Source organism: Kogia breviceps, chromosome 1, assembly GCF_026419965.1.
Source record: "Kogia breviceps isolate mKogBre1 chromosome 1, mKogBre1 haplotype 1, whole genome shotgun sequence".
Classification (NCBI taxonomy): Eukaryota; Metazoa; Chordata; class Mammalia; order Artiodactyla; family Physeteridae; genus Kogia; species Kogia breviceps.
In genome coordinates, this window is record NC_081310.1 from 164,088,616 (window position 1) to 164,112,378 (window position 23,763).

General features: G+C 52.9%; 3 protein-coding genes across 3 annotated transcripts; 2 read left to right on the plus strand and 1 right to left on the minus strand.

Annotated features, from left to right (window-relative positions):
• The first annotated feature begins 2,159 nt into the window (after positions 1–2,159).
• POMGNT1 (protein O-linked mannose N-acetylglucosaminyltransferase 1 (beta 1,2-)) lies at positions 2,160–11,635 on the plus strand. Its single transcript, XM_059042788.2, has 22 exons — positions 2,160–2,272; positions 2,743–2,913; positions 3,519–3,633; positions 3,769–3,887; positions 4,798–4,863; positions 4,954–5,067; positions 5,855–5,972; positions 6,166–6,264; positions 6,421–6,548; positions 6,893–6,963; positions 7,193–7,268; positions 7,458–7,541; positions 7,631–7,672; positions 7,882–7,940; positions 8,239–8,311; positions 8,394–8,522; positions 8,607–8,732; positions 9,721–9,785; positions 9,961–10,005; positions 10,371–10,506; positions 10,752–10,861; positions 10,961–11,635. Exons 2-22 carry the CDS (start codon positions 2,794–2,796, stop codon positions 11,046–11,048), a joined length of 1,983 nt encoding a protein of 660 aa, XP_058898771.1. The 5' UTR covers positions 2,160–2,272; positions 2,743–2,793; the 3' UTR covers positions 11,049–11,635.
• A 2,752-nt stretch (positions 11,636–14,387) lies between these two features.
• On the minus strand, positions 14,388–18,212 carry TSPAN1 (tetraspanin 1). The gene is made up of 7 exons (XM_067008454.1): positions 18,156–18,212; positions 15,598–15,804; positions 15,311–15,385; positions 15,114–15,212; positions 14,879–15,034; positions 14,696–14,779; positions 14,388–14,508 (listed from the first exon to the last, which is right to left on the minus strand). Exons 1-7 carry the CDS (start codon positions 18,210–18,212, stop codon positions 14,461–14,463), a joined length of 726 nt encoding a protein of 241 aa, XP_066864555.1. The 3' UTR covers positions 14,388–14,460.
• Positions 18,213–19,648: 1,436 nt separating this feature from the next.
• On the plus strand, positions 19,649–22,492 carry P3R3URF (PIK3R3 upstream open reading frame). The gene is given in 3 exon segments (XM_067025901.1): positions 19,649–19,794; positions 21,951–22,198; positions 22,449–22,492. Coding segments are annotated over 3 exon segments (438 nt in total).
• The last annotated feature ends 1,271 nt before the right edge of the window (positions 22,493–23,763 follow it).

Here is a 23,763-nt window from a genome sequence, read left to right on the forward strand (position 1 = left end):
ATACATTTCTATCATTATTTTTTAGCTTCTTACCTTTGTAATTTTAAGTAACATACTTTTCCTTAGTATGCCTTGAACCATGGAAGGGTTTTAAATCAGAGCTTTACAAAACAGATTTGCCTTTTTGAAAAAATACTCTGGGTTTTGCAAGGAGAAAGAATTAAAGGGGTAAAAATCTGGAGTCATGGAGACCAGCTAGAAGACAAGAAACTAAAATAGCCTGGACAGGGGCTGGTGATAAGGTTGGAAAAGAATTAGACCTGAATGGAGGAGGACTCTTTAGGAGGTAAGATTGACAAGACTTGGTGACCAGTAACATTCATTTGTTCATACTGGCATTTGATGAATATTTGTTCAGAAAACGAATGATTTCAAAAAATATTATGGAGAATCTCCTATGTTCTAGCAATTGTATGTGGTACAAAGAATACAATGGTGAGCAAACAGACCTGGACTGGTTGCTGGAGAGAGACAAGGGATCGAGGGTGACTCCCAGCTGTTTGATCTGATGCCATTCATGAAGGAAGGGAACACAAGAAGAGGACTGGGAGTGAGAAGAGTTGATTCTAGCAGGAGTTATGTTGAATTGGAGGGACCTATGAGAATGTCCAGCCGGTAGTTGCACACAGGTCCGCCTGGAGCTCAGGAGAAAGGCTAAGTCTGCAGATATGAGTTTAGGAATATAGATGGTCGGAGAGCTCATGAGAGTGGATGAGATCTTCTGTGGAGAGTTAGTTTGAGGAGAAAAGAGGGTCAGGGAGGAACCCTGCAAGACACCTTTCTAAAATGCCTTTTAGGGCTTCCCTGGTGGTGCAGTGGTTGAGAGTCCGCCTGCCGATGCAGGGGATGCGGGTTCGTGCCCCGGTCCGTAAAGATCCCACATGGCCGCGGAGCGGCTGGGCCCGTGAGCCCTGTCTGCTGAGCCTGCGCGTCCGGAGCCTGTGCTCCGCAACGGGAGAGGCCACAACAGTGAGAGGCCCGCGTACCGCAAAAGAAAAAAAAAAGCCTTTTAAAAATGTGTTGGGATTTCTTCTATTCTAACACTTATTAGGAGAAATGACTGATTGCCTCAACTACTGAGACAAGCACTGTTAACATTTTGGGGATACCATCCCACCATTTCAGGAAGCAGATGGAATATGGAGAGCTCAAAAAAATCTAACCTATCTTCTGGCTTCTTCTGTCTCCCTTTCATCTGTTATCCACAAAACAGTAAATGTTCTCTTAAATTGGATTATGTTGCTTCCCTGCCTAAAACTGTGCCATGGCTACCCACTCACTTCAAATAAGCATCACCATCACCTAGAAACTTTTTTCGAAATGCAGTATTCTGCTCTGCCCCAAACTCCTGAATCAAAAACTCTAAGAATGGGGCCCAGCAATCTGTTTTAACAAGTCCTCCAAGTGATTCTGTTTCAAGCTAAAGTTTGAGAACTACTGTGTTAAGCTAAGTGCTTCGCATGTGTTAAACTGTATAACTGTTATTATTGTCAGTATAGTGAGGGGTTAAGAGTGGAATCTGGAGCCAGGCTGCCTGGGTTTGAATTCTAGCTTTACCAACTTCGTGATATTGGGCTTCATTTTCTTTGTCTAAAAGATTGGGATAGTAACAGTACCTACCTCATGGAGTTGTTGTGGAATTAAATGAGTTAATATAGTAAGATGCTTACTTAGAACAGTGACTGCCATGGAGTAAGCGTCATATGAGGTCATACTCATTTCACAGAGAAGGGAACCTAGGCTGAGACGTTAAGTGACTTGCCCAAGGTCTAGGTGGGTGGTAGAACCAGGTTTTTAATTCCCCCGTAGTCTTCAGTGACCTCGGATGCTCTAGACCTGGGTGTAGCCTTGCCCAAGCAAAGGGAGGGGTATCTGGGTCCGAGGACTGTAGCCCCTCTGACCCTGGCGTGCCCTGCGATCTACTCCAAGGCTCTAGGACTCCGACCCCAATCGGGTTTGCCACCACGCAGTGTTGGGAGCGGGGAAGTTGCTCTCCCGCAACCGCCCACTCGGCCAGCTAGCTGCAAGGCAGCCGAGGGACCGAGCACTAGCTGCACTCGCTGGGGGCAGACACCAGCCGCCGCCCTAAGCGCCGCCCGCCGCCCTCTCACCCCGCGGCGGCGGCGGCGGCGGCGGCGGCGGAAGCGGGGAGGCGGGCCGCCCGGGCCGGGGCGGGGCCGCGAGCGGCATGGAGGAGGCGGAGGCCGCGGCGCGCCGGGCCGAGCAGTGCGGGCCCGAGTGGGGCCCGAGTGGGGCCCGGGCCCCCTGAGCCGTGAGTGTCTCTGGGCGGGGGTCCGGGTGGGGTGGCATGGCCAGGGCGGGTCCCCGAGTGCTGGGGTGGCCCAAGGCCCGGGAGGAGAGGAGCAGGGCCAGATAGGAGGGGGCGAGGGCGGAAGGGGGTGGAGAATGGAGGGGGGTCGCTGCCCTTCGCTCACCCTAGGACTAGGAAGGCCTGGGGCTTGGTTCTTTTAGGGACTGATGAGCCTTGAGAGCCTATTATTTGGCCTCCAGCCTTGGGACAATGGGTAGTCCTGTCAGTTTCCCCAGCCCCAGGGGAGTTTCCAGGTGATCTGACCCCTCTGAAGGTTTCCTTTCCAGAGAAGTTGAGACGCTTTTCCCAGGTCACACAGCATGGATGCTGCAAGGAAGTTACTGGGGGGGGGGGTCCTCCCTCATCTCCCCAAGAAAGCATCAGACTTTGGGAGGAAAACCTTACCCCACGTGACCCTCTGGTCTCCTCAGATTCCTGAAGGCATGGGTTGGCCAGGACAGTGGTGACCCCCCCAATCCGGCATGGACGACTGGAAGCCCAGCCCCCTCATCAAGCCCTTTGGGGCTCGGAAAAAGCGGAGCTGGTATCTTACCTGGAAGTATAAACTGACCAACCAGCGGGCCCTGCGGAGATTCTGTCAGGTATAGAGGTGTCCAATACCTCCCAGGGGCTCCCTCCCAGCTTTACCCCAGCCTAGACTATGGGCACTGGGACCTACTTTGGCTGCCCCCACCCTGGAAAGAGGGTGGGAAACCTCTTTGTCTCATGTCCCTACCAGGTAGTGGGTTGGGTCCAGAGTTCTGGAATCAGAACCCAAGTACAACCTCCTAGGCTTCTGACAAACCTGAAGTTGGATCAGGAAGGCTTTGCCCAGGGCCCACACCTGTCAGACAGTCAGGGCTAGGACCCAGGTCTTCTGATCCCCAGCATGGTTCTCTGGGACTGGCTCCATCTCTAGGAACTAATTGTAGAGGAACCAAGGGAATCAAGGCTCAAATGGAAGAATACAGGAGTTCTGGGTAGGGAGCGCCCTGATGAAGGGGGAAGGGTCAGGGGAGGGTCCCTGAAGGAGGTGGTCGTGAAACTGAACCCAGGTCTGGGGGATTAGAGCTGGTCAGACAGAGGGAAGAGAGGCAAAACCCAGGTTCTCCCTGTGTCATTGCTTCAGCCAGAGCCCTCCTTTCAGGAAGACTGCAGTGATCTGGAGGGGGTGCCCCTCTTTAGTTGTCCCCACCCCTCCCCTCAGACAGGAGCTGTGCTTTTCCTACTGGTGACCGTCATTGTCAACATCAAGTTGATCCTGGACACGCGGAGAGCAATCAGCGAGGCCAATGAAGACCCGGAGCCAGAAAAAGACTATGGTAGGACCAGACTGAGGATGGGATTGGTGGTGGAGGAGGCGTCCCCTGGGATCCTGTGGCTGAAATGGTGGGCAAATCCCAAGGGGTGAGACACTGCTGGAGGGACTATCTCCATGACCTGTCACATACCCACAGATGAGGCCCTGGGCCGACTGGAGTCCCCACGGCGCAGAGGCAGTGGTCCCCGACGGGTCCTGGATGTGGAGGTATACTCAAGCCGCAGCAAAGTGTATGTGGCAGTGGACGGCACTACGGTGAGTGGTCTGGTGTCTAGTGTACGGTCACTCCATTCTACTTAGGGTGTGGTCCGCTGGCTCTGGGTCCACTGCCTGAGTGGGAACTGCAGCTCTGCCAGTTTCTAGCTGTGTGACTTTGGAGGCCTCAGTTCCTCATCTGTAGACTGGGACTAATGATTTCTGCTTGTCAGGATTAAATGTAAAGTATGTGAAATGTATTATATGTGGTGGGATATTATCAAAAGTGATCATTAGTATTAGTAGGCAGTTAATTTAGTGATTTATTTATTTCATGGTCCCATTTATCTATTTATTTCCTGGTCCCTTCTTTGACTGCGGCCTTGTCCTGGACACTGGGAACCTGGAGGTAGTCAGCCCTGGCCCTACTTTGAGAGGCTCCATCTGTTAGACAGTGATACCTCCAGCATGAGGCAGAGATAGTCAAGGGCTCTAAGAGTCATGAAAGCTGGCGAGGGGTCGGGGGGTGTTGTAGAAAGATGGGATCTCTTTTGATAGGGGTGCTATGGAGGCTTCCTGGAAGAGATGGCCTTCAGGCTGGGTTGGAAGAGAACTGTGTGAACAGAAGCAGAGGAAGGAGGGGAGGTTTTGTTTCATGCAGCTGTTTTGTTTGTTTGTTTGTTTGTTTTGCGGTATGCGGGCCTTTCACTGTTGCGGCCTCTCCCATTGTGGAGCACAGGCTCCGGATGTGCAGGTTCAGCGGCCATGGCTCACGGGCCCAGCTGCTCCGCGTCATGTGGGATCTTCCTGGACCAGGGCACGAACCCATGTCCCCTGCATTGGCAGGAGGACTCTCAACCACTGCGCCACCAGGGAAGCCCTATGCAGCTGTTTTTTTTAAGTGCCCATAAGACAGAGAGACCTCAAATGCCAGAGTGAAGAGTTTGACCTTGTCTCTGCTACCCTGTAGGTGCTGGAGGATGAGGCCCGGGAGCAGGGCCGGGGCATCCATGTCATCGTCCTCAACCAGGCCACGGTGAGGTTCTAGGGGTAGGGGACCTAGAGGGCCAAAGCTGAGCCCTCCTTGCTGGTGACACTAACTCATGAGAGGTGTGTCTCCTGCCAGGGCCATGTGATGGCAAAGCGGGTGTTTGACACATACTCGCCTCACGAGGATGAGGCCATGGTGCTGTTCCTCAACATGGTGGCACCTGGCCGAGTGCTCATCTGCACCGTCAAGGTCAGTGACTCTGCCTTGGCCCCATTCCCAACACCCCTAGCTCCAGCCCTGCTCATGGCCCTGGGTTCTGTGCCCCTAATATAGCATAGTGGCAAGAGCCTCTGGAGGAAGGTGACCAGGTTCCAATCCTATCCTTGTCAATGGAGAGCAAGACAGAGTCCCTACCCTTATGGAGTTTACACCAATAGGGCAAGATCAACAAAAAGCAGCCAAATAAATCTACAATGTCAGGAAAAGATAACTTGTTATGATGAAGAAAATTAAGCAAGGGAGACAGGGTGATGGGAGTGCATTTTAGAAAGGCGAGGCCTCTGTAAGGACATGACCTGTGCACAGAAAGCTGGAGGAAGTGAGGAGTGAGCCATATGAATATCTGGAGGAAGAGCATTCTAGATAGAAAGAATGGCAAGTGCAAAGGCCCTGAATTGGTAAGGTGCTTGTTGTGCTTGAGGAACAGCCAGGCTGCCAGTGGAGCTGGAGCAGAATAAGGGAAGGGAGGAGAAGGGTGGTGGGAAGAGGGCAGGGAGGTAGCAGGGGACAGAGGTGCAGACTGTGTGGGATCATGTTAAGGACTAATTAGCCTAGTGACCTTAGGTGATTCTCAGAATCTGTTTAAGCCTTTAGTTATCTGTGAAATGATAGTAACCACAAAGGGTTGTTGTGATAGTTTAATGAGCTAATTTAAGTGAAAGGTTTTACATGGTGCTTGACATGTAGTTAGTGTTCCCTGAGGCTAGGTCTGCTGGAGCTGTGCCAGTCAGGCTGACCACCTTTTCTGGTCTCCCAGGATGAGGGCTCCTTCCACCTCAAGGACACAGCCAAGGCTCTGCTGAGGAGCTTAGGCAGCCAGGCCGGCCCTGCCCTGGGCTGGAGGGACACCTGGGCCTTCGTGGGACGAAAAGGAGGTGCCAGCACCGTAGGCCATCCACCCTGTAGTATTAAGGGGCTGGGAGGAGCAGAACTCCAGGAGATGGGGTGGGCTGGGGAGCAAATAGGAGTCAGTGGTGGTAGGCTGGATGAAAGTGGGCAGGGAGATGGGAAGAAGCTCCAGAACTGCAGCCTGGGCCTCCATTGCCCCTCATTTCTGCCCCCTGCCAGGTCCTGTCCTCGGGGAGAAACATTCTAAGTCACCTGCCCTGTCCTCCTGGGGGGATCCAGTCCTACTGAAGACAGATGTGCCGTTGAGCTCAGCTGAAGGTGGGATTAGCGGGCACTGGGCTCCAGGGCAGTGCCTGGGCTGGGGATAGGCATTTGGGTTCTCTTTACGGGGCTCTATTCTTGACTGGGTGCCTGGTGTTCTCCAAACCACACTGGCCTCATGCCCTCATCCTGTTTACCTCATCCCTGCCTCAGAAGCAGAGTGCCACTGGGCAGACACAGAGCTGAACCGTCGCCGCCACCGCTTCTGCAGCAAAGTCGAGGGCTATGGGAGTGTGTGCAGCTGCAAGGACCCCACACCCATTGAGTTCAGTCCCGACCCAGTGAGTGGGGCCTTGGGCAGCGAGGCCCGGACTCCTTCCCAGCTTGGCAAGGGCCCCCAGGAAAGGTCCAGGTTGGGCTTTCCCTATCCCAGCCTGGGAGGGCACCAGAAGCTGAGTATTTATACTGAGCTCTGAAAGACGAGGTGTCTTGGTTGTGGGGAAGGAGCAGGCCATGTGAGCAAAGGCCTAGAGTTGGAGTTGGGCTGAGTGTGTGGAGGGGCCAGAACAGGGAAGACCCTCTGCCTTTTCCCTTGAGTCTCCCTCTCCCTCAAGACTCTTCCCCAGGTGGGGATCCCAGTTTGAAGAGAGAGTGAGGCAAGAGCTGAACACTATTTCTCCCTCAGCTCCCAGACAACAAGGTCTTCAACGTGCCTGTGGCTGTCATTGCGGGGAACCGGCCCAATTACCTGTACCGGTGAGCCTGGGAGGGGGCTGTATCCAGCACTGAACAGGAGGGTGGTCAGTGGTGGGAACCCGAGGCTCATGTACCTACAGGGGGAACTCTTGAGGTGGGCGGAATGGAAACAGATTCTAGGTCCATTCACCTTTGGGGGTGAGCATGGGGAATCTGGGCCCATCTGTAAGCACAGAGGAATCCTGATTTGGGGGGACAAAGAGGCCTAATCCAACCCTGGGCTCCCCAGGATGCTGCGCTCTCTACTCTCAGCCCAGGGGGTGTCTCCCCAGATGATAACAGTTTTCATCGACGGCTACTATGAGGTGAGTGGGGCTTGCGGGCTTTGGGCGGAGCAGAGTGCAGGGTTGCTGGTGCTGAGTAGCCACAGAGGACTGGCAAGGGAGACAGCCCGGGCAAGGGCCGTGAAATGTGCAGGGCTTGGTGTGTCAGAGCCTGTAGAGGTGGGCAGGGGGCGGGTGGCTTACATGATGACCAGCAGCCATGCCCCTTAGGAGCCAATGGATGTGGTGGCGCTGTTTGGTCTGAGGGGCATCCAGCACACTCCCATCAGCATCAAGAACGCCCGTGTGTCTCAGGTACCGCCTAGGCAAGGATGGAAGGGGTGGACACCTGGCCCCACTGTCCACCCCAAAGCTTATGTGCCCTATTCCTACTCCCCACCCAGCACTACAAGGCCAGCCTCACTGCCACTTTCAACCTGTTTCCGGTGAGTAGTAAAGACAAAACTCTTGGACCTAGAGAGGGGAAACATGGGCATAAGTCTGGTCTTATTATATAGCAAGCTCTTCCTCTCTCTGGGTCTCATCCTCCTGATGTGGAAAATGGGGGTAGTGCTGCCTGAGAAGTGGGATGGAGGTGGAAGAGACGGGATGAGAAAGTCCCCCTTGGGATCATGTTGTCCCCCACCCCCTACAGGAAGCCAAGTTTGCTGTGGTTCTGGAGGAGGACCTGGACATCGCTGTGGATTTTTTCAGGTGAGGGAAGTGTCCCTCCATGCAGCTCCAAGCTGCGTAGGGCCTCTTTGCTTGACTGGGTCTCCAGGGAGGAAGGCAATGAGGGGTCTTGGAAAGCTTTCCAGAGGAAGCAAGCTCCAAAGTGGGGTAGGCTGGTGGGGGTTGGGGCTGGAGTAGAGAGTAGAAAGGATGAATGGAGACAGTGGGGCTTTGGAGGAAGGAGGCATCACTCCTGAGACCCATCTCCAGTTCTTCCAGCATCACTGTGTGACTGGGTTTGTCCTTGCCCCTCCCTGAACCCCTGGACCCTGCCTCTCAGTTTCCTGAGCCAATCCATCCACCTGCTTGAGGAGGACGACAGCCTCTACTGTATCTCTGCCTGGAATGACCAGGTAGGCTGAGTGGCCAGGGGTCAGCTGCGGAGTTGGTAGAGGCCCCGAGCTAATACCTCCCATCACGGCCCCCTGTCCCCAGGGGTATGAACACACAGCTGAGGACCCAGCACTGCTGTACCGCGTGGAGACCATGCCTGGGCTGGGATGGGTGCTCAGGAAGTCCTTGTACAAGGAGGAGCTTGAGCCCAAGTGGCCCACACCGGAAAAGGTACCCTGTCAGGGTAGGGTGAGTGGGCTGAAGTCCCCTACCAGCTTGGAACCTCGTAAGTCTCAGAGTCTTCCACGCCCCCAGCTCTGGGACTGGGATATGTGGATGCGGATGCCGGAACAACGCCGAGGCCGAGAGTGCATCATCCCTGACATTTCCCGATCCTACCACTTTGGCATCGTTGGCCTCAACATGAATGGCTACTTCCATGTGAGTGGGAGGCAGGGGTGTTGGGGCATAGGGCACAGTGTGGTAGATGGGGCAAGAACATGGACTCGAGCAACCCCAGCTCTGCCACTCACTAGCCATGTAGCCTTAGGGAAATTACTTACCTTCTTTTGCCTCAGTTTCTTTATTTGTGAAATGAGGATAAAAATACTCCTACCTCATAGGGTTGTGAGGTTATGAGGTTTAAATGAGTTAATATGTATAATATGCTTTGGACTGTAAACATTATATAAGGATTAGCTGGTATTATTTTTAGCATTACTATTCTTAGCACTAGATTGTGGGTGTGGGGAGGATATTTCTGCTGCCACGCACTCGTCCAGCCCAGCAAACTCTGCCCTCTCCTGTCCTTGCAAGTGCTGAGACCTAAGCCTCAGCCTGAAGTGAGCAGAGAGGGCCCCAGGTTCCCACCCCTTCATCGCTGTGTCCAAAGGGCCACTCCCCAGTTATAGCCAGGGAGGCCTTGAACAACCCAGTGTAAAGAATGGAGAGTTTCCAGCTTGGAACCTCCTAGAAGCCAGAAGGGCCTTCAGAGGCTGGTTACTACAAGACCCTACTCATCTCCGAGAGGGACGAGGAGTGACCTCATGTCCCTCACCCTTAGTACCTTAGTCATAGCAGTTTTCTCCCTCCCAGTCCAGCCTGTCCCTTTGCAGGGGCCGTTCCTGGCTTCTGTGGCCCTAGAACACCAGGCCCAGGGAGAGCCACTGGGGACAAGGACTAGCTCAGGGGTCAGTAGCATGAGATGCCAGTATGAGCATGACCTTTCTGGCAATGGTGGAGCCAGATTAAAGCTAATAAGAGTCTGCCAAGCATGCTGCCAAGAGGATGGGGAAGATGGGAGGAAATCAGAGGGACCTTTATAGGACTAGGACTTCATTTGTGGGCCTCGTGGATATGTGGTGGGTCAGTGGGCAGGTGTGGGCCAGATAGTGTAATGCCCTGATTTTCACCTTCACATCCATTCCAGGAGGCCTACTTCAAGAAGCACAAGTTCAACACGGTTCCAGGTGTCCAGCTGAGGAACGTGGACAGGTGGGGGCTGGGGACGGCCAAGGGGAGGATATTTAGGGGCCTTGATAACCAGTGCCTGACAGGCCCTACTAGACCTGAAGTCTGTGTGTTTACCCCATCCCTGCTGCCCCCCAATCTCCATGTCATCCCTTGAGGGGCTACTCCCTCCCCTGACCCATTTCTCCCTCTCTTTTAGTCTGAAGAAAGAAGCGTATGAAGTGGAAGTTCACAGGCTGCTCAGGTATGGCCTAGGGCAGTGGGGTATGAGGCAGGGGGTAAAGAGAAGTCAAATACTGGGAGTCTTGGCCCCATAATTTGTGGGACCCACTGCAAAATGAAAACCAGGGTCCCTTGTTCAAACATTACTAAGTGGGACTTCCCTGGCGGTCCAGTGGTTAAGACTCCACACTCCCAATGCAGGGGGCACGGGTTTGATCCCTGGTTGGGGAACTAAGATCTCATGTGCCGCGCCCAAAAAACGCCAAAAAACAACAAATGTTAAGAATTCCAAGATGGCAGCAGTAGAGCATTCAAAGCACAGGGCCTGTGTGACACACTCATGAGGTGGGCCCTGTCTTGGCCTTTCTCTCCCACTCCCTGTTACAGTGAAGCTGAGGTTCTGGACCACAGCAAGAACCCTTGTGAAGACTCTTTCCTGCCAGACACAGAGGGCCACACCTATGTGGCCTTTATCCGAATGGAGAAGGATGATGACTTCACCACCTGGACCCAGCTTGCCAAGGTGCCTCAATACCACCTACACCAGGAATACCCCTCCCCAAGATACAAGGAGCCTTTCTGGAATCTTCCATCTCAGAACCTTCTCTTCATACTTTCAGAGCCTCTCTTCTAAGCCCCTTTACAAATCCATATTCTTGAAGATGCTACCTCTTGCAAACTGAGGAGGCTGCTGAGGAGAGGGGGGTGGCCAAGGGCCCTCCCCACAGCTCTCTGACTCTTGCCTTTGCCCCACCCCACCCCCACCAGTGCCTCCATATCTGGGACCTGGATGTACGTGGCAACCACCGGGGCCTGTGGAGATTGTTTCGGAAGAGGAACCACTTCCTGGTGGTGGGGGTCCCAGCCTCCCCCTACTCGTGAGTGACTCTATTCTGTCCTTGGAAATGGAAGACTAGTGGGATTAGGGGACGTAGCTAATGACCTCCTCCCTATTCGTTTTCCTGTTACCTTCCCAGAATGAAGAAGCCACCATCAATCACCCCAATTTTCTTGGAGCCACCCCCAAAGGAGGAGGGAGCCCCAGGAGCTGCAGAACAGACATGAGACCTCCTCCAGGACCCTGCAGGGCTGGGTACTGTGTACCCCCAGGCAGGCTAGCCCTTCACCCAATCCTGTAGGATTTTGTAGACACTCTCAGGGGCTGGGGCTGGTTTGTTTTTAACATGAGACTTAATTACTAACTCCCAGGGGAGGGTTCCCCTGCTCCAACATCCCTGTTCCTGAGTTGGAGGTCTATTTATTTACTTCCTTGTTGGGAAAGGGCGGGATAGTACCTGGGAATCTTTGGGATCCCTGGGCAGCTGATCCTGCCCTTTGTATACTCCCTCCTCCCAGGCCTGGCTCAGAATCTAACCTATTTATTGACTGTCCTGAGGGCCTTGGAATCAGGCGGAAGCCTGGAGGGCCTTGATTTTTTTTTTGGACTGGGGTGCTGCCCTGAGGGTGGGGCAGGCTCTTACTCAGGAAACTGCTGTGCCCAACCCATGGACAGGCCCAGCAGGGCCCCACCTGCTGATGCAGACTCACTCAGAGACCCTCAGACACTGAACCAGGCCTCTTCTCAGCCTCCTCTTTGTCCAGATTTCCAAAGCTGGATGAGGTGGTCATTGATTAAAAAAGGAGAAAAGCTCTGGGGATTGTCTTGTGACTCTGTGTGTGTGTGTGTGTGTGTGTGTGTGTGTGTGTGTGTGTGTGTGTGTGTGAGATAGATAGAGAGAGAGAGACAGACAGACAGACAGAGAAAAAGAGATGGGTGGGAGAGAGGATGGTCATGATGGATGATGAGTTTTCTTTACTGTCCTCCACAGGTTTATCTTCCATTTGGGGCCATTTGGCCAGCAGGGTACGCCCAAGTCTCAAACTCCAAGATTTTTACCCTAGAACAACAGAGCCTGACCTTTGCCCCACCCTACTTGGCGCTGAGCTCAGAGCGGCCACCCTATACCCCATTCTCACTGTTTAATTGACCATCAGGCTGTTTCCTGCCTAGCTCGTATATGGGCCAGGGCACCTGTCCCCAAAAATGGAGCAAGAGAGAGCAAAAAGGGATACCTGGGGATGGGGGTGGTGATAGCAGGTGAGTATAGTGGAGGTAGGAAGGAAGTGGATGAGACAGAGCTGAATGGGTATCATTCAGGAAGTGGGGACTGGGCTGCAGGTGGAGACACAGGAACAAGGATGTCTATGGCCCTTAGGGTACTTTGTATGCAGATTCTATATCTGGGCATTTTTTTGGAGAAAACCCATCATTTTCATCAGATCACCCAACCAGTGATCCAAAGAAGTCAGGAAGATCTAAGTTAGTCATGCTAGCACCAGAAAATGGATGAGATTGTCCAGAGGAAGTGGTTGAAATAGCCCAAGGCAGAGGGCATGACATTTAAGGAATCTGTGAAGGACTTAGGTTCAAGAGAGTAAGTGTAGGACACTTGGAGAAGGGGTCTGCCTGCAGAGCCCTTGCAAAGTGAGCCTCATGAGCTCCTTATATAGAGCCTTGGCCAGGGAGGCAGGAGCTGGCTGGAACTCTGCCCTGTCACCAGCTCTGCCCTTGCCTCTCCAAGCGGTGCCTGGAGCCCCACTCTGCGATGGCGGGTGGTATGTGGCTCCAGTGTTTGCTGGAGGTAGAGATAGCGCTTGAGGTGCCACAACAGCCAGGTTGAGGAACAATTAGCTCATAATGAGGTAGAGGAGGCCCACCTAGGGCAGACAGGGCAGACAAATCCCCTGTAGCCTCTATATAGGCACCTGGGGGTGGGGTAGTGTGAGAGGCATAGAAAGGTGGTGAAGCTGGGAGGGGGTTAAGTGCTCTACCTGCCCATCCTCCCAGCAGGCTGCTGATCTGGGCCTCACAGACCAGCTCTCAGGCACTGCATTGCACTGGCTAGGTTGCAGTTCCTTTTTGGATTCATGAGGGGTGATGGATCTGGGTTGCCCTAGTAAAACCTGGGAAGAGGAGTCCAGAGCTCAGAGGAAAGCAAGGAGGACTGGTTTGCCTTGCTGGGCTTTGCTTGGTAGTAGACACCATATCCTCTGGCCACAGCCTCCCACCTTAGTGCTATGTCTCCTGCAGCAGCAATCAGATCTATGTCTGGGACATTTCTGGCCTAAAAGTAAATCATGTTCGCATGTCAGCCAGGATCCCACCCGGCTCTGGAGTCAGATGTCCTGGACCCACATCCAGGCTCAGCTCTTCATGGGAGGTTGTGGGCCTGGAACAAGTCACTTGGCCTTTCTAGGCCCAGTTTCTGGAACATGGGGGTGGTTAAGGCTAAATAAGAGATCAAATCTATAGAGCACTGGGCAACCAAGACTGAGGGTAAATGAAATTCTTTCTGAAATCCCCAAAGCAGGGACAGGTGGGGGGCTGTGCCTGCATGAGAAGGGTAGGCAGCTTGGGTGCCCTGATGGGGGCTTCTGGAGGATTTCCCAGAGCCTAAGGAATGACCCTCTTCCATCCCCTGGCAATATTTCTGCTCTCCCTGCCACCACTTGGGCACAAGCTTTTTTTTTTTTTTTTTTTTTTTTTTTTTGTGGTACGCGGGCCTCTCACTGTTGTGGCCTCTCCCGTTGCGGAGCACAGGCTCTGGATGCGCAGGCTCAGCGGCCATGGCTCACGGGCCCAGCCGCTCCGCGGCATGTGGGATCTTCCCGGAACAGGGCACAAACCCGTGTCCCCTGCATCAGCAGGCGGGCTCTCAACCACTGCGCCACCAGGGAAGCCCTGGGCACAAGCTTTTTATTTTCATAGCCTTCCAGCCTAGTGCTCCTACCCAGGAGAGGGCAGTTTCAGGCCAAAGTCCTCCCACATTATAGGACTGCAGACTGGTCTGGCCCCTGCTTTCTCCCTCAGTGTCCCCTTGGCCATCCTTGTTAGGCTCCCTCCCAGGCCTGGCATCCAAATGAAGGTGAGAAATAGCCCCCCACCTCCGTGCTACTTCCATTCTGCTACATTTCTAGGAGCCTTCTGAGTCAATAGTCCCACAGGAGTTTGAGGCCAGTTGAGGCATGATGGGTTCCTCTCCTGAAGGATACACAAAAAGAGTCCAAATGGAAACATTTTAATGGGTTTTTGAGTTCTGAAGTGCTTTCTACACATCTGCCTGGTAACTGCTGATTTTGCATATGCTCATGCTATAGGTGCGGTGCCTTTAATCCCCCGTGTGGAGTACTGGGATCATCAAGAGCACCCCACCCCCTGGCTTGAGAGGGTATCAAGGGTTTAAGAAACAGACTGGAGGAATGGGCAAGAGGATTGGCTACCTTAGAGGCTCTGAAATAGGTGGACCCCAACCCCACCAATGGAAGGACAAGTCTGGCACAGGTTGAAGGGGGTGGTGCCTATTTGGCCCCAGGCCCACTCCGGCCCAAGTGACACTGTTAGATCCTGTCCCCACGCTGATCACTGCCTCTTCCCGGTTCCTATATGGCAGCAGCAGAGGCGGAGGCAGAAGCCGACTTATTTCATATTGCAGTACAGATACATGGACACAATCATGGCAGCCAGCTGATGAAAAAGGAACAGGCAGAGAGGAAGAAACATGATCAGGGTCCTTAAGCTTTAGTCCTCTGGCCCCCAGACATTCGACATGAATCTTTGTTAGAAGTCTGTCTCTTCCAGAAAGGCCTCAGACATGGGTCAAGCAGCCCTGAGCCCGTGGGGATATCCTGCCCCAACCTCCTCCCCTCCTTACCTCCAAGCCCCCAATTCCAGCTGCCACACCACCCACGGTAACTGCATTGGTTTGGATGTCATACAGAAGCTGATTGAAGCAACCCTTGGAGGGGAGAGAGCATCTATAGTCAGCAGCTGCCCCCACTCACGTTCAGCACTCCGAGGCCATTAAAGCAGCCCAACCTCCCAGGCCAACCTATACCTCTACTTCCCAGTGCTGGGCCTTGACTCTAGTGCAGGGTTCCTCGAATGTGTCATTGTCAGGGTCAAAGCAACAGTATTGGGGAAAGACGTTGTTCTCCCTTACATAGGGAGAGTCCTCAAAATCTGTGTAGTTGTTGAAGCCACAGCACTTGAGCTGAAGATGAGGAGAAGAGGTGGTCAGTGGGGACTTGCTTATTTCTCCTCACCCCAAAATATCCCCCAGCCCACCTTACCCCTTCCATGGTGGAGTTCCACACTTGGGTGAAGTCTTTTTGGGAACCGTACGCTTTCTTGATGGTGGGCACTACCATCAACGCCAGGAAGTTCTCAGCCTGGGTGGGGAAGGTCAGTGTTTAGGGCCTGGTATGGAGGGTGGCCATTCGCAGTGCTTTGTCCAGTCGTCCCCCCTTGCCCCATCCCCGCTCCTCACCATTGTGGTGTACACCAAGGCAACCACAGCAGCTGCAACCTCAGCAATGAAGATGACGAGGAGGATGAAGAAGAACTGAGTGGAGAACAGGGATCTTGAGTTTTAGGGAGAGACAGTCCCTCATGCATTCCTTGCCCTAACCCACCCCCACATGAAAACAAGTCAGAGGCCCCACTGGCTGAGGCCCCTGGAGTCCAGAGCAGGGCTTGGGGATCCCCAGGGCCTGGTGTCAAGGGTGAGGGACCCTGGGCCTTGGTTACGGGCCTGTGGAGCTGGGTTTGACACACCATCATGAGGGCACACTTGTTCTCAGTCTGGGCACCATAGCAGCCCAGGAAACCAAGAGCGAAGAGCACAGCGCCAGCTGCGATGAGGAAGTAGCCCACGTTGACAAACTGCATGGCACTGGATGATAATGGCCCGAAGATCTTCATGAAGGATGGTCCATCGACTGACACCCAGATGCCCACTGCCAACAGGGCCACGCCACACAGCTGAAGACAGAGAGGCAGACCTTGAAACGGTGCCATCAAGCAGGTCCCTACCACACAATTGAGTTAGGGAGATGGGAGACGAGAAACTTCCCCCTTTATTGACTATGGAGTCTAAAAACTCATCCTGTAGGGAGGAAAAACATCCTTTAGAGCCAGAAAGACGAAAGACGGGAGCTGGAACATCCATAGCCAGCACCAGGCTGCACACCTAGGCAGATATAAATGGGATCAGGGATTCCAGAAATAGCTGAAGGGTGGGGGGAGGGGCAAGGCTTTCCCTCACTGCTGCCAGGGTCATGCCACATAGCTAGGGGTGAAAAAAGGTAGGTAAACATCCCCCCCAGCAGCTTCCCCCCGCCTCCATTCCCCCCTCCAGGTGCCTCCAGGTGTCCTCTGATAGGTGGAAATGGGAGTGGGAGCCTTGAGCAGTCTCCACAGTCACCATAGCAACAGAGGCATGGCTGAGGTTTACACGTGCTCCCAACATTGGAGAAGGCAGTGGTGAGAAGGGATACCCACCCCAAGGCCCTATATGGTTCCCCTCCAGAACCAGCCTAGACTTCTCCTTGCCACCCAAGTGGAAACTGAGGCACCAGAGAGGGAGTACAGCCAGAGCTCTTAGAGGCTCTACCCCCAGCTCAGAGGGAATCCTGAAGCCTAGACTGGGGAGGAGGGCACTGCCCAGTTCCCACAGCTCTTAGAGCAAAGCCTTGCTGATCCAGAGCTTCAGTGGATAAATCAGCCTGACACTGCCTAGGTGTCCAGTCCCCACTTTCTGGCTATGGAAACTGAGGCTAGAACCAGGAGTGAGGTGGCAGATTGTGGGCGGATCCCAGGCATGTTTGCCCAAGGACAGAAAGCTGGGCTTTTAGCCTACAGGATCAAATTTCAAGGAGGAGGCCTGCCCTGCCCAGTCTGGCGAGGCAAGGGCAACAGAGGCAGAAACCAAACCAGATTTGCCTTTAACCCCCTCGGGCCAGAGCCCCTGCTCTCCAAATCCCTGAATCCTGTTGCCTTCTTCAGATACATGGATAAAGTCTAGTTTCCTGAAACCAGAGGAAGCCCAAGGCACAGACCACATCGGAGTTAGAGTTTACTTACCCCAAGCCCAATTCCTCCAAATTCATCTATACTTCATGTCTCCATTTCCTCCTCTTTTACTCACTCTAACCCACTCTCTTGTGGCTCCAAGGTCTCTGGTGATATTGTGCTTAGTCATGGGTGTATCCTCCTTGACCTCCCTGATACCTCGCTCTCCTGGTTTGCTTCCTGCTGCTCTTTCTTCATTTGCTTCCTGGTGGCCATTTCTCTGTTTATCCCTTGTAAGCTGAGTTTCCTGGAGTTCACTCTCCCTGAGTGCTCTCACCCCTCCCATGGCTTCAACAACCACCTGTGGGCACATGACTTTCAAATATCCTAAGTTGCAACCCCACTGGGTACACAGCTGCCTGTGAGATATCCCCCAGGTTGTTCTTGCCAGAGACGTGGTCATCATCTCCAAGATGATGTCTCCCTTGCCCCTTCTTCCATCCCTCAGCCACCATCCAAGGGCTTTGTCCCTTGTCCACTTTGTCCACTTCTCCCCATCTCTAGGGTTTATGCGTCATTGCTCAGCTTCCTCAAACATGCCCTATACAATCTGTTCCTGGTTTTCTGAACAATATCTGATTTCATTACCTTTGGGCCTTTCTGCATGCTTTACCATCTCCCTCACTCAGTGCAAATTCCTAGCCTCAGCTATTTCCTCCTAGAAGTCTTCTCTGACCAGGCAGGGTTCAAGCCCCTCCTATGCGCCCCTGTGCTAAGACCACGTATACTATGTTGAAACTGTCTGCCTATCTGGCCTGCTGGACCTGAGATCCCCAAGGGCAGAGAAAGGGCTTGCTCACCTGTCACTCCAGCACTCCGCACAGAGTTTTAGGCAATGTGTTTGTTGAATGAATAAGGGCTGCTTGCAGCTGACACTCTGCTCCGATGTCTCTGGGCCTTCTGTGCTTTTGGTTCCCCATCATACAGAGGCCACTGAATTTCCTTCCACACTAGGTGACCTTGGGCAAACCCCTTCCCCTCACTGGGGCCCCAGCCTGTTAGCCTACCCTGCCCTGCTGTAAGCCTGCCTGAGCTGAAGCTTCCTGGAAGGGAGAGGATGCCCCTAATCTTCTCCACCCCAACTGTGTGGCAGCCAGGCTGCTACTGGGACCAGGACTCAGCATTTGGGGAGACTTCTGCACCTCCTCAACTTGCAGGAAGAGTCTGGGCATAGCAGTCTCCTCTTCCCCAGTTCGGGCTCTGCTCAGGTTAAGACCTACTCCTATAGGGAACCCCAAAGAGCCCATAACCCCCACACTTACAAAGATGAGCATATTGAAGAGGATCATCATGGTCTTAATGAAGCTGAAGCACTGCATGGTGGCTCCTGGGAGGCAGATGTGTGTGTTAGGACCTTGTTCCCTGCCCCCACCCCCAACCCGGGCTGACATACCAGACTCCAGCATCCTGGACTCATATAATCACCAAGCTTCTCCTGCATCTGGACTCTGACACCTCAGGACTTTTCCCAATTCCCATCCTGATGCTCCTATCCCTCTGTACTGCCCAGGCCCTCTACCAACACCTGGCACTCTGAAATCCTAACATCCCAGGTTCCTCCACTGGCACCCCAAGCCTGATTCCCACTCTACAGGGGCACTCCATGCCTTCCCTGGCACCTGTGTATCCTGGGCTTTCCACTCCCCCAGAAACCAATCCTAGACTCTTCCAAGACCCTCCCCATGGCCCTTCCAGCTCCCCAAACCTGTTTCCACATTGATTTCACTTCACGGGATAGTCTCTATCCTATGCCATCACCTGTTCAGGGTTCTTGGTAGTGAGTTCTGAAAGAGGGATCTGCTGAGGCTCCAGAGGGGACTGCAGCTCCGGGGAACTGCCACTGAGTGGGAAGGCGGGGAGACGGAGCTGGCTCTCACGCAGCACTGCTCACCTGTGGGCGGGGCAGGTGCTTTAAAGGCCTCCTTCTGCCCGCCCGCCTACCCCACCCGCAGCCAGTCCGCCTCCTCCTGCCCCTGCTGCCCCCCACCCCCACCCCGCTGCCTGGCGCTCCGTCCTCACAGCCCCAGCCGCCCCGGGGCTCCTCCTGGCAACGCCAGCCACTGGCAGCGCCCCTCCTGACCTGAAGAAGAGAGAGGTCTGGGGGTGGGGCAAGTGGCCCCCCAGAACTGTGTGCCCTCCACCACGGCAGTGCACAGGCGCTTCCTACCCTGCACCTGCTGATACTGTCGTACACACCCTGCATGCTCGAGGCACGCACATCTGCCCAAGCTGTATCTTCACACACACACAAACACCTCCTAGTGCTCTCGAATGCACACCCACACACGCGCACACACACACTCTGAACTGTGTGGACTGACTCCCAGCAACAATTAACAGAGCAACATCTAAGGTATGTACTGAAAAACTCTCTCTCTCTCTCTCTCTCTCTCTCTCTCTCTCTCTCTCTCTCTCACACACACACACACACACACACACTCACACAGGCATGCCCACACGTGCTTTCAAGGAAACGGCCAAAGCTTGGAGTTTTCTGCCCCCTCCTCTGAGTGGCAAACGACTCCTAATCTTCTAGTCTTTTTCTCTCCACAAAACTTCAACCCCACACCATTGTAAAGCAATTATACTCCAAAAAAGATGTTTAAAAAAAACACAAAAAACAAAAAACCTTCAACCCATCTTTCTCCTCCCTGAGTCTTTCCTCCTCACTCTTCTCCCTCTCCACCCTTTTTCTCTCCTCAGTCCTCTCAGCACTCTGCATACACCCCTTCCATTCCTGCCAGCAGGGGGCACCATGGTCCTACAAAAGCACTGCCCCCATTCCTCTCCCCCACCACCCCTCCCCACCAAGTTCTACAGCTCGGTAATCCCCGTCATCGTCAATCCTTCCGGGGCTGCTGGTCCTGGATGTCGAGGTGCTGGGAAAATTATGGCTTTTAAGTCACTCAGATCAAGTGCTCGAATCCTGGTTCTGTTGCTTATTAGCTGTGTGACCCTAGGGGCATTTCTTAGACTTGGGTTTAAGCCTCTATTTCCTGGTCTGTATAACAGAATAGTTATGGGGTTTTCAAGTGAGATTTAAAATGAGATTTTTCTTCCCATTCTGGGACATAAGGGAATGACCACAGAGTGAAAAGTTCAGAATAAGGAGAGTTACAGCCAGAGGGGGTGTGGGATGGAAATTTTTTTTTTTTTTTTTTTTTTTTTTTTGCCGTACTCAGGCCTCTCACTGTTGTGGTCTCTCCCGGACGCGCAGGCTCAGCGGCCATGGCTCACAGGCCTAGCCGCTCCGCGGCATGTGGGAGTTTCCCGGACCGGGACACGAAGCCGTGTCCCCTGCATCGGCAGGCGGACTCTCAACCACTGCGCCACCAGGGAAGCCCAGGATGGAAGATTTTAAAATTTATTTTGTTTTTATAATGGGAGGAGGCAGTTGAAGAGACAGGAGAGAGAGGAAGGCTGTTAACACTAACATTTGTACATATCATGTTTTAAATGCATAACTTATATAGTAAGTCTTTTTTCCCCTTTCACAACAATCTTATGAGATAAGATTCTCTTTTCGTCTGCTTTTTAAATATGGGGAAAGAGAGGCACAGAAGGTTAAGTGCACATTTCTGAATGAATGAATGCTTGCAGAATAGCAGGAGTTAAACGTCTGGGCTTTGGACCTTGGCCATCCCAGATTTGAATCCCTGCCTGCCTCTAATTGTGTGAGCCTAACTGAGCCTCAGTTTCCTCGTACAGTTGATCCTCATTATTCATGGATTCCATATCTGTGAATTTACCCCTCACTAAAAATGATTTATAACTCCAAACCAATACTCACAGCACTTTTGTCGTCATTCATGGACATGTGCAGAGCTGCAAAAAATGTGAGTTGTCTACCATGCTTGTTCTCAGCTGAGGTTGAACAAGGGGATGCTCTGCCTTCTTGTTTCAGCTCTCACAATGTAAACAAGTGTTCTTTTTGAGGCCTATTTAGTGTCTGTCATATTTTTTGCATTTTTGTGCTTTTTGTTGGTGACTTTGCTATTAAAGACTCCCTGTAGCATAGTGCTGAAGTGCTCTCTAGCGTTCCTAAGTGCAAGAAGGCTGTGATGTGCCTTATGAGGAAAATACATGTGTTAGATAAACTTCATTCAGGCAAAGGTTGGCCATTTGTTGGCTGTGAGTTCAACGTTATTGACATCAATATATTTTAAATGAAGTGGCTTTAACAGAAACACAAATAAACTAGGTTATTGTTCAGTTGACAAAATGCTGTGACCAGAGGTTAGTATGAATCTAATCCTGTATTTCTCCTGGGAGCATTGGCTCAATATTTGCTAATACAGTGTTTGTGGTGACTTTATTAGGGCTAACTACCACGAATAAGAAGAATCGACTGTATATAAAATAGGAATAATGACAGAATCGCCTTGTAGGGTTGTTGTGGGATTAGATGAGATTATGTTTGTAAAGGACTTGGCACTGTGTTTGGCACATAGTAAGTACTCAATAAATATTGTTAATGTTGTTAATGTGGATGAGTGAGAAAATGAGGGAGTGATTTTTTTACTCAGAGTTCCTTTTTCCAAGGGGCCAAGCTAAGGTTTTCTGGCTCTTGGCTGGACCCATGGAGATAATTGTGAGGGAGCCTGACCACTAAGGGAGGGGCTGGGGATCAGGACCTGTAATAAAGAGCATTACTCTTACACAGACTCTGTGTGTCATAGAGGCCTCAGCTGCCCTGGTCAGTAGCACCATCAGGCACGTGACAGAAGTTCCCTGTGCCCATGGGGCCTTCTCAGCTTGTCTGTGTCCCTTGGCCCTGGGCTTGTTATTTATTTATTATTTATTTTTGGCTGCATTGGGTCTTTGTTGTTGCGCGTGTGCTTTCTCTAGTTGCGGCGAGCCGGGGCCACTCCCCATTGCGGTGCGCGGGTCTCTCACTGCAGTGGCCTCTCCTGCTGTGGAGCTTGGGCTCTAGGCGTGCAGGGTCCAGCAGCTGTGGCTCACGGGCTTCAGTAGTTGTGGAGCACGGGCCCAGCTGCTCCGTGGCATGTGGGATCCTCCCCAACCAGGGCTTGAACCCGTGTCTCCTGCATTGGCAGGCGGACTCCCAACCACTGTGCCACCAGGGAAGCCCAGCCCCGGGGCTAAATTTCCCCCTACCGGAGGCCAGGTATGGGCTGGCCTCAGCTCCGGTTTCCCAGGATGTTCAGGTATAGCCACAGAGGGTACCGGCAGAAATCCCAAGGCCCAGCTGCCACCACTGCAGCCACCAATCTTGCCACCATGGCCACGGATATCAACGACACCCACACTGCCACCACCAGGGTGTGGATCCTTCTACCGCAAGGTTAGCCGAGGGCCCTGAGCCAGGGTTGGGGGTGGGAAAACCAGGGCCACTCAAGTTTTCCCCACATTAGCCCTGTGCAGGCACTGTAGGGGACACACCTTCTGTGAATTATCACCCCAACAGTATGGTGGGGTCTTGATGGCAGGCATCCCAAAAGCTGAGAACCTTAACGGAGGATGTATTGGCTGGAAGTGGAGGGCCTGGAGAAACGGGAGAATCTCACACTCTTCCCTCTTCTTCCTTTCCTCAGTACTCAGACAACTTTGTCAACCTGGCAGCTTTCTGATCCTCTAGAAATGCCCAGAAACTAGTCCAGAAGCTTGGGTGGCTCCGGACCTGCATCTCCTAAGGGCCATGGGTGGTTAACAGTAGACAAATAACAATCCTTTCTGCTCCAACTCTTTACTCCAATCCAAGGTGTTTCCAGCTGACTATGTAGGGTATGAGGGCAGGGCTGGGACTGAATGCTCCCAGGGATAGGCTTCAGCGACAGCAGCAGGCCTCACAGTAAGACAGTGGAAGGACAGAACAAGGTCAGCAACACACACCGTCTTTGGCCTCAGCTTTTGATCTGCCCTACAAGGTGGGGGAACTTCCTGCCTTGCACTCCCATCTACACAGGGAAAACAATCTCCAGAAACATCTTGGAAGGTATAAGAAGCCAGATCCTTGGAGAGGGAGGTAGAGGCACAGATCAGAAAAGGATAGCATGAAAGACAGATTTCACTGCTCCAGTGTAAACCATGAGTGCCTGAGTGAGAGGTGTATGTGGCTCTGTGTGCCTGTTATGGTCAGTGTTTGTGAGACCAAGAGAATGGGGATCTAAGCAGACGTGGCTGAACGTGCCTTTGCAAAGAATGTGCCTCTGTGGCCAGCTGTGTGTGTCAAGGTGTGTTTGTGAGCATATGAGCAGGTCGGAGAGAGAGGCATCATCTCCACAAAGAGGAATGAAGGTCAGGAGGCGTGTGCGGGCGGCCGGAAGGAGGAGAGCGTCAGCTTCTGAGAGGGGTGTACCATCTTCAGCCTCCCAGCCATTCTCTGAGGTTGGTATTTTCCAGGACTAACAGCTTAGCTGGGGTGTCTGGGGGTGGGGTGAGACTGAGTTAGAGTCCAGAAAGTGGGACTCGGGCCTGGGGATTTTCCACTTGGATTTCCGCATGTGTGCCCATGTGTCATCGGCTGTAACTGGGTTTACATGGGGTGTGTCTCCATGGAGTTGTGTCTCAGTGGCAGGAAACATTGTGAGGGACTGTGTCTCTAAGGTGTCACTTTATGCACAAGTTAGTGTGTGTCCCAATGTCCTGAGGTCTGGCTCCAGTTCCAGGGCTCCCTTCCTTGAGGGTTGGGGGTGGGAGTGAACACTGAGACCTTTGGCCCCCTGGGAAGCCTGTGAGGAGAAAATGAATTCTGTCTGCTTTCATCCACTCCAAGGCTTGCCAAAGACGGACCCTGAGAGGAGGAGGGGGGCAGATAATACACTGACACATCATGTCCAGACAGCACTAGCGGAGGCTGAGGCTTCTCAGGGTTTAGGGAGAAGGTGCTGAACCCCAGTCAGAGCTAGA

Bases quoted from the DNA above. Each gene is read 5' to 3' on its own strand.
- TSPAN1 (XM_067008454.1), bottom strand. From the start codon at position 18,212: ATGCAGTGCTTCAGCTTCATTAAGACCATGATGATCCTCTTCAATATG. The intron at 15,386-15,597 runs GTGTGTCAAACC...TTCTCCACTCAG, and splicing joins ACAAGTGTGCCCTCATGATG to TTCTTCTTCATCCTCCTCGT. The intron at 14,509-14,695 runs GTAAGGAGGGGA...CTTTTTCATCAG, and splicing joins CTGGAATTGGGGGCTTGGAG to CTGGCTGCCATGATTGTGTC.
- POMGNT1 (XM_059042788.2), top strand. From the start codon at position 2,794: ATGGACGACTGGAAGCCCAGCCCCCTCATCAAGCCCTTTGGGGCTCGG. The intron at 4,864-4,953 runs GTGAGGTTCTAG...GTCTCCTGCCAG, and splicing joins TCGTCCTCAACCAGGCCACG to GGCCATGTGATGGCAAAGCG. The intron at 9,786-9,960 runs GTGGGGGCTGGG...CCTCTCTTTTAG, and splicing joins CAGCTGAGGAACGTGGACAG to TCTGAAGAAAGAAGCGTATG.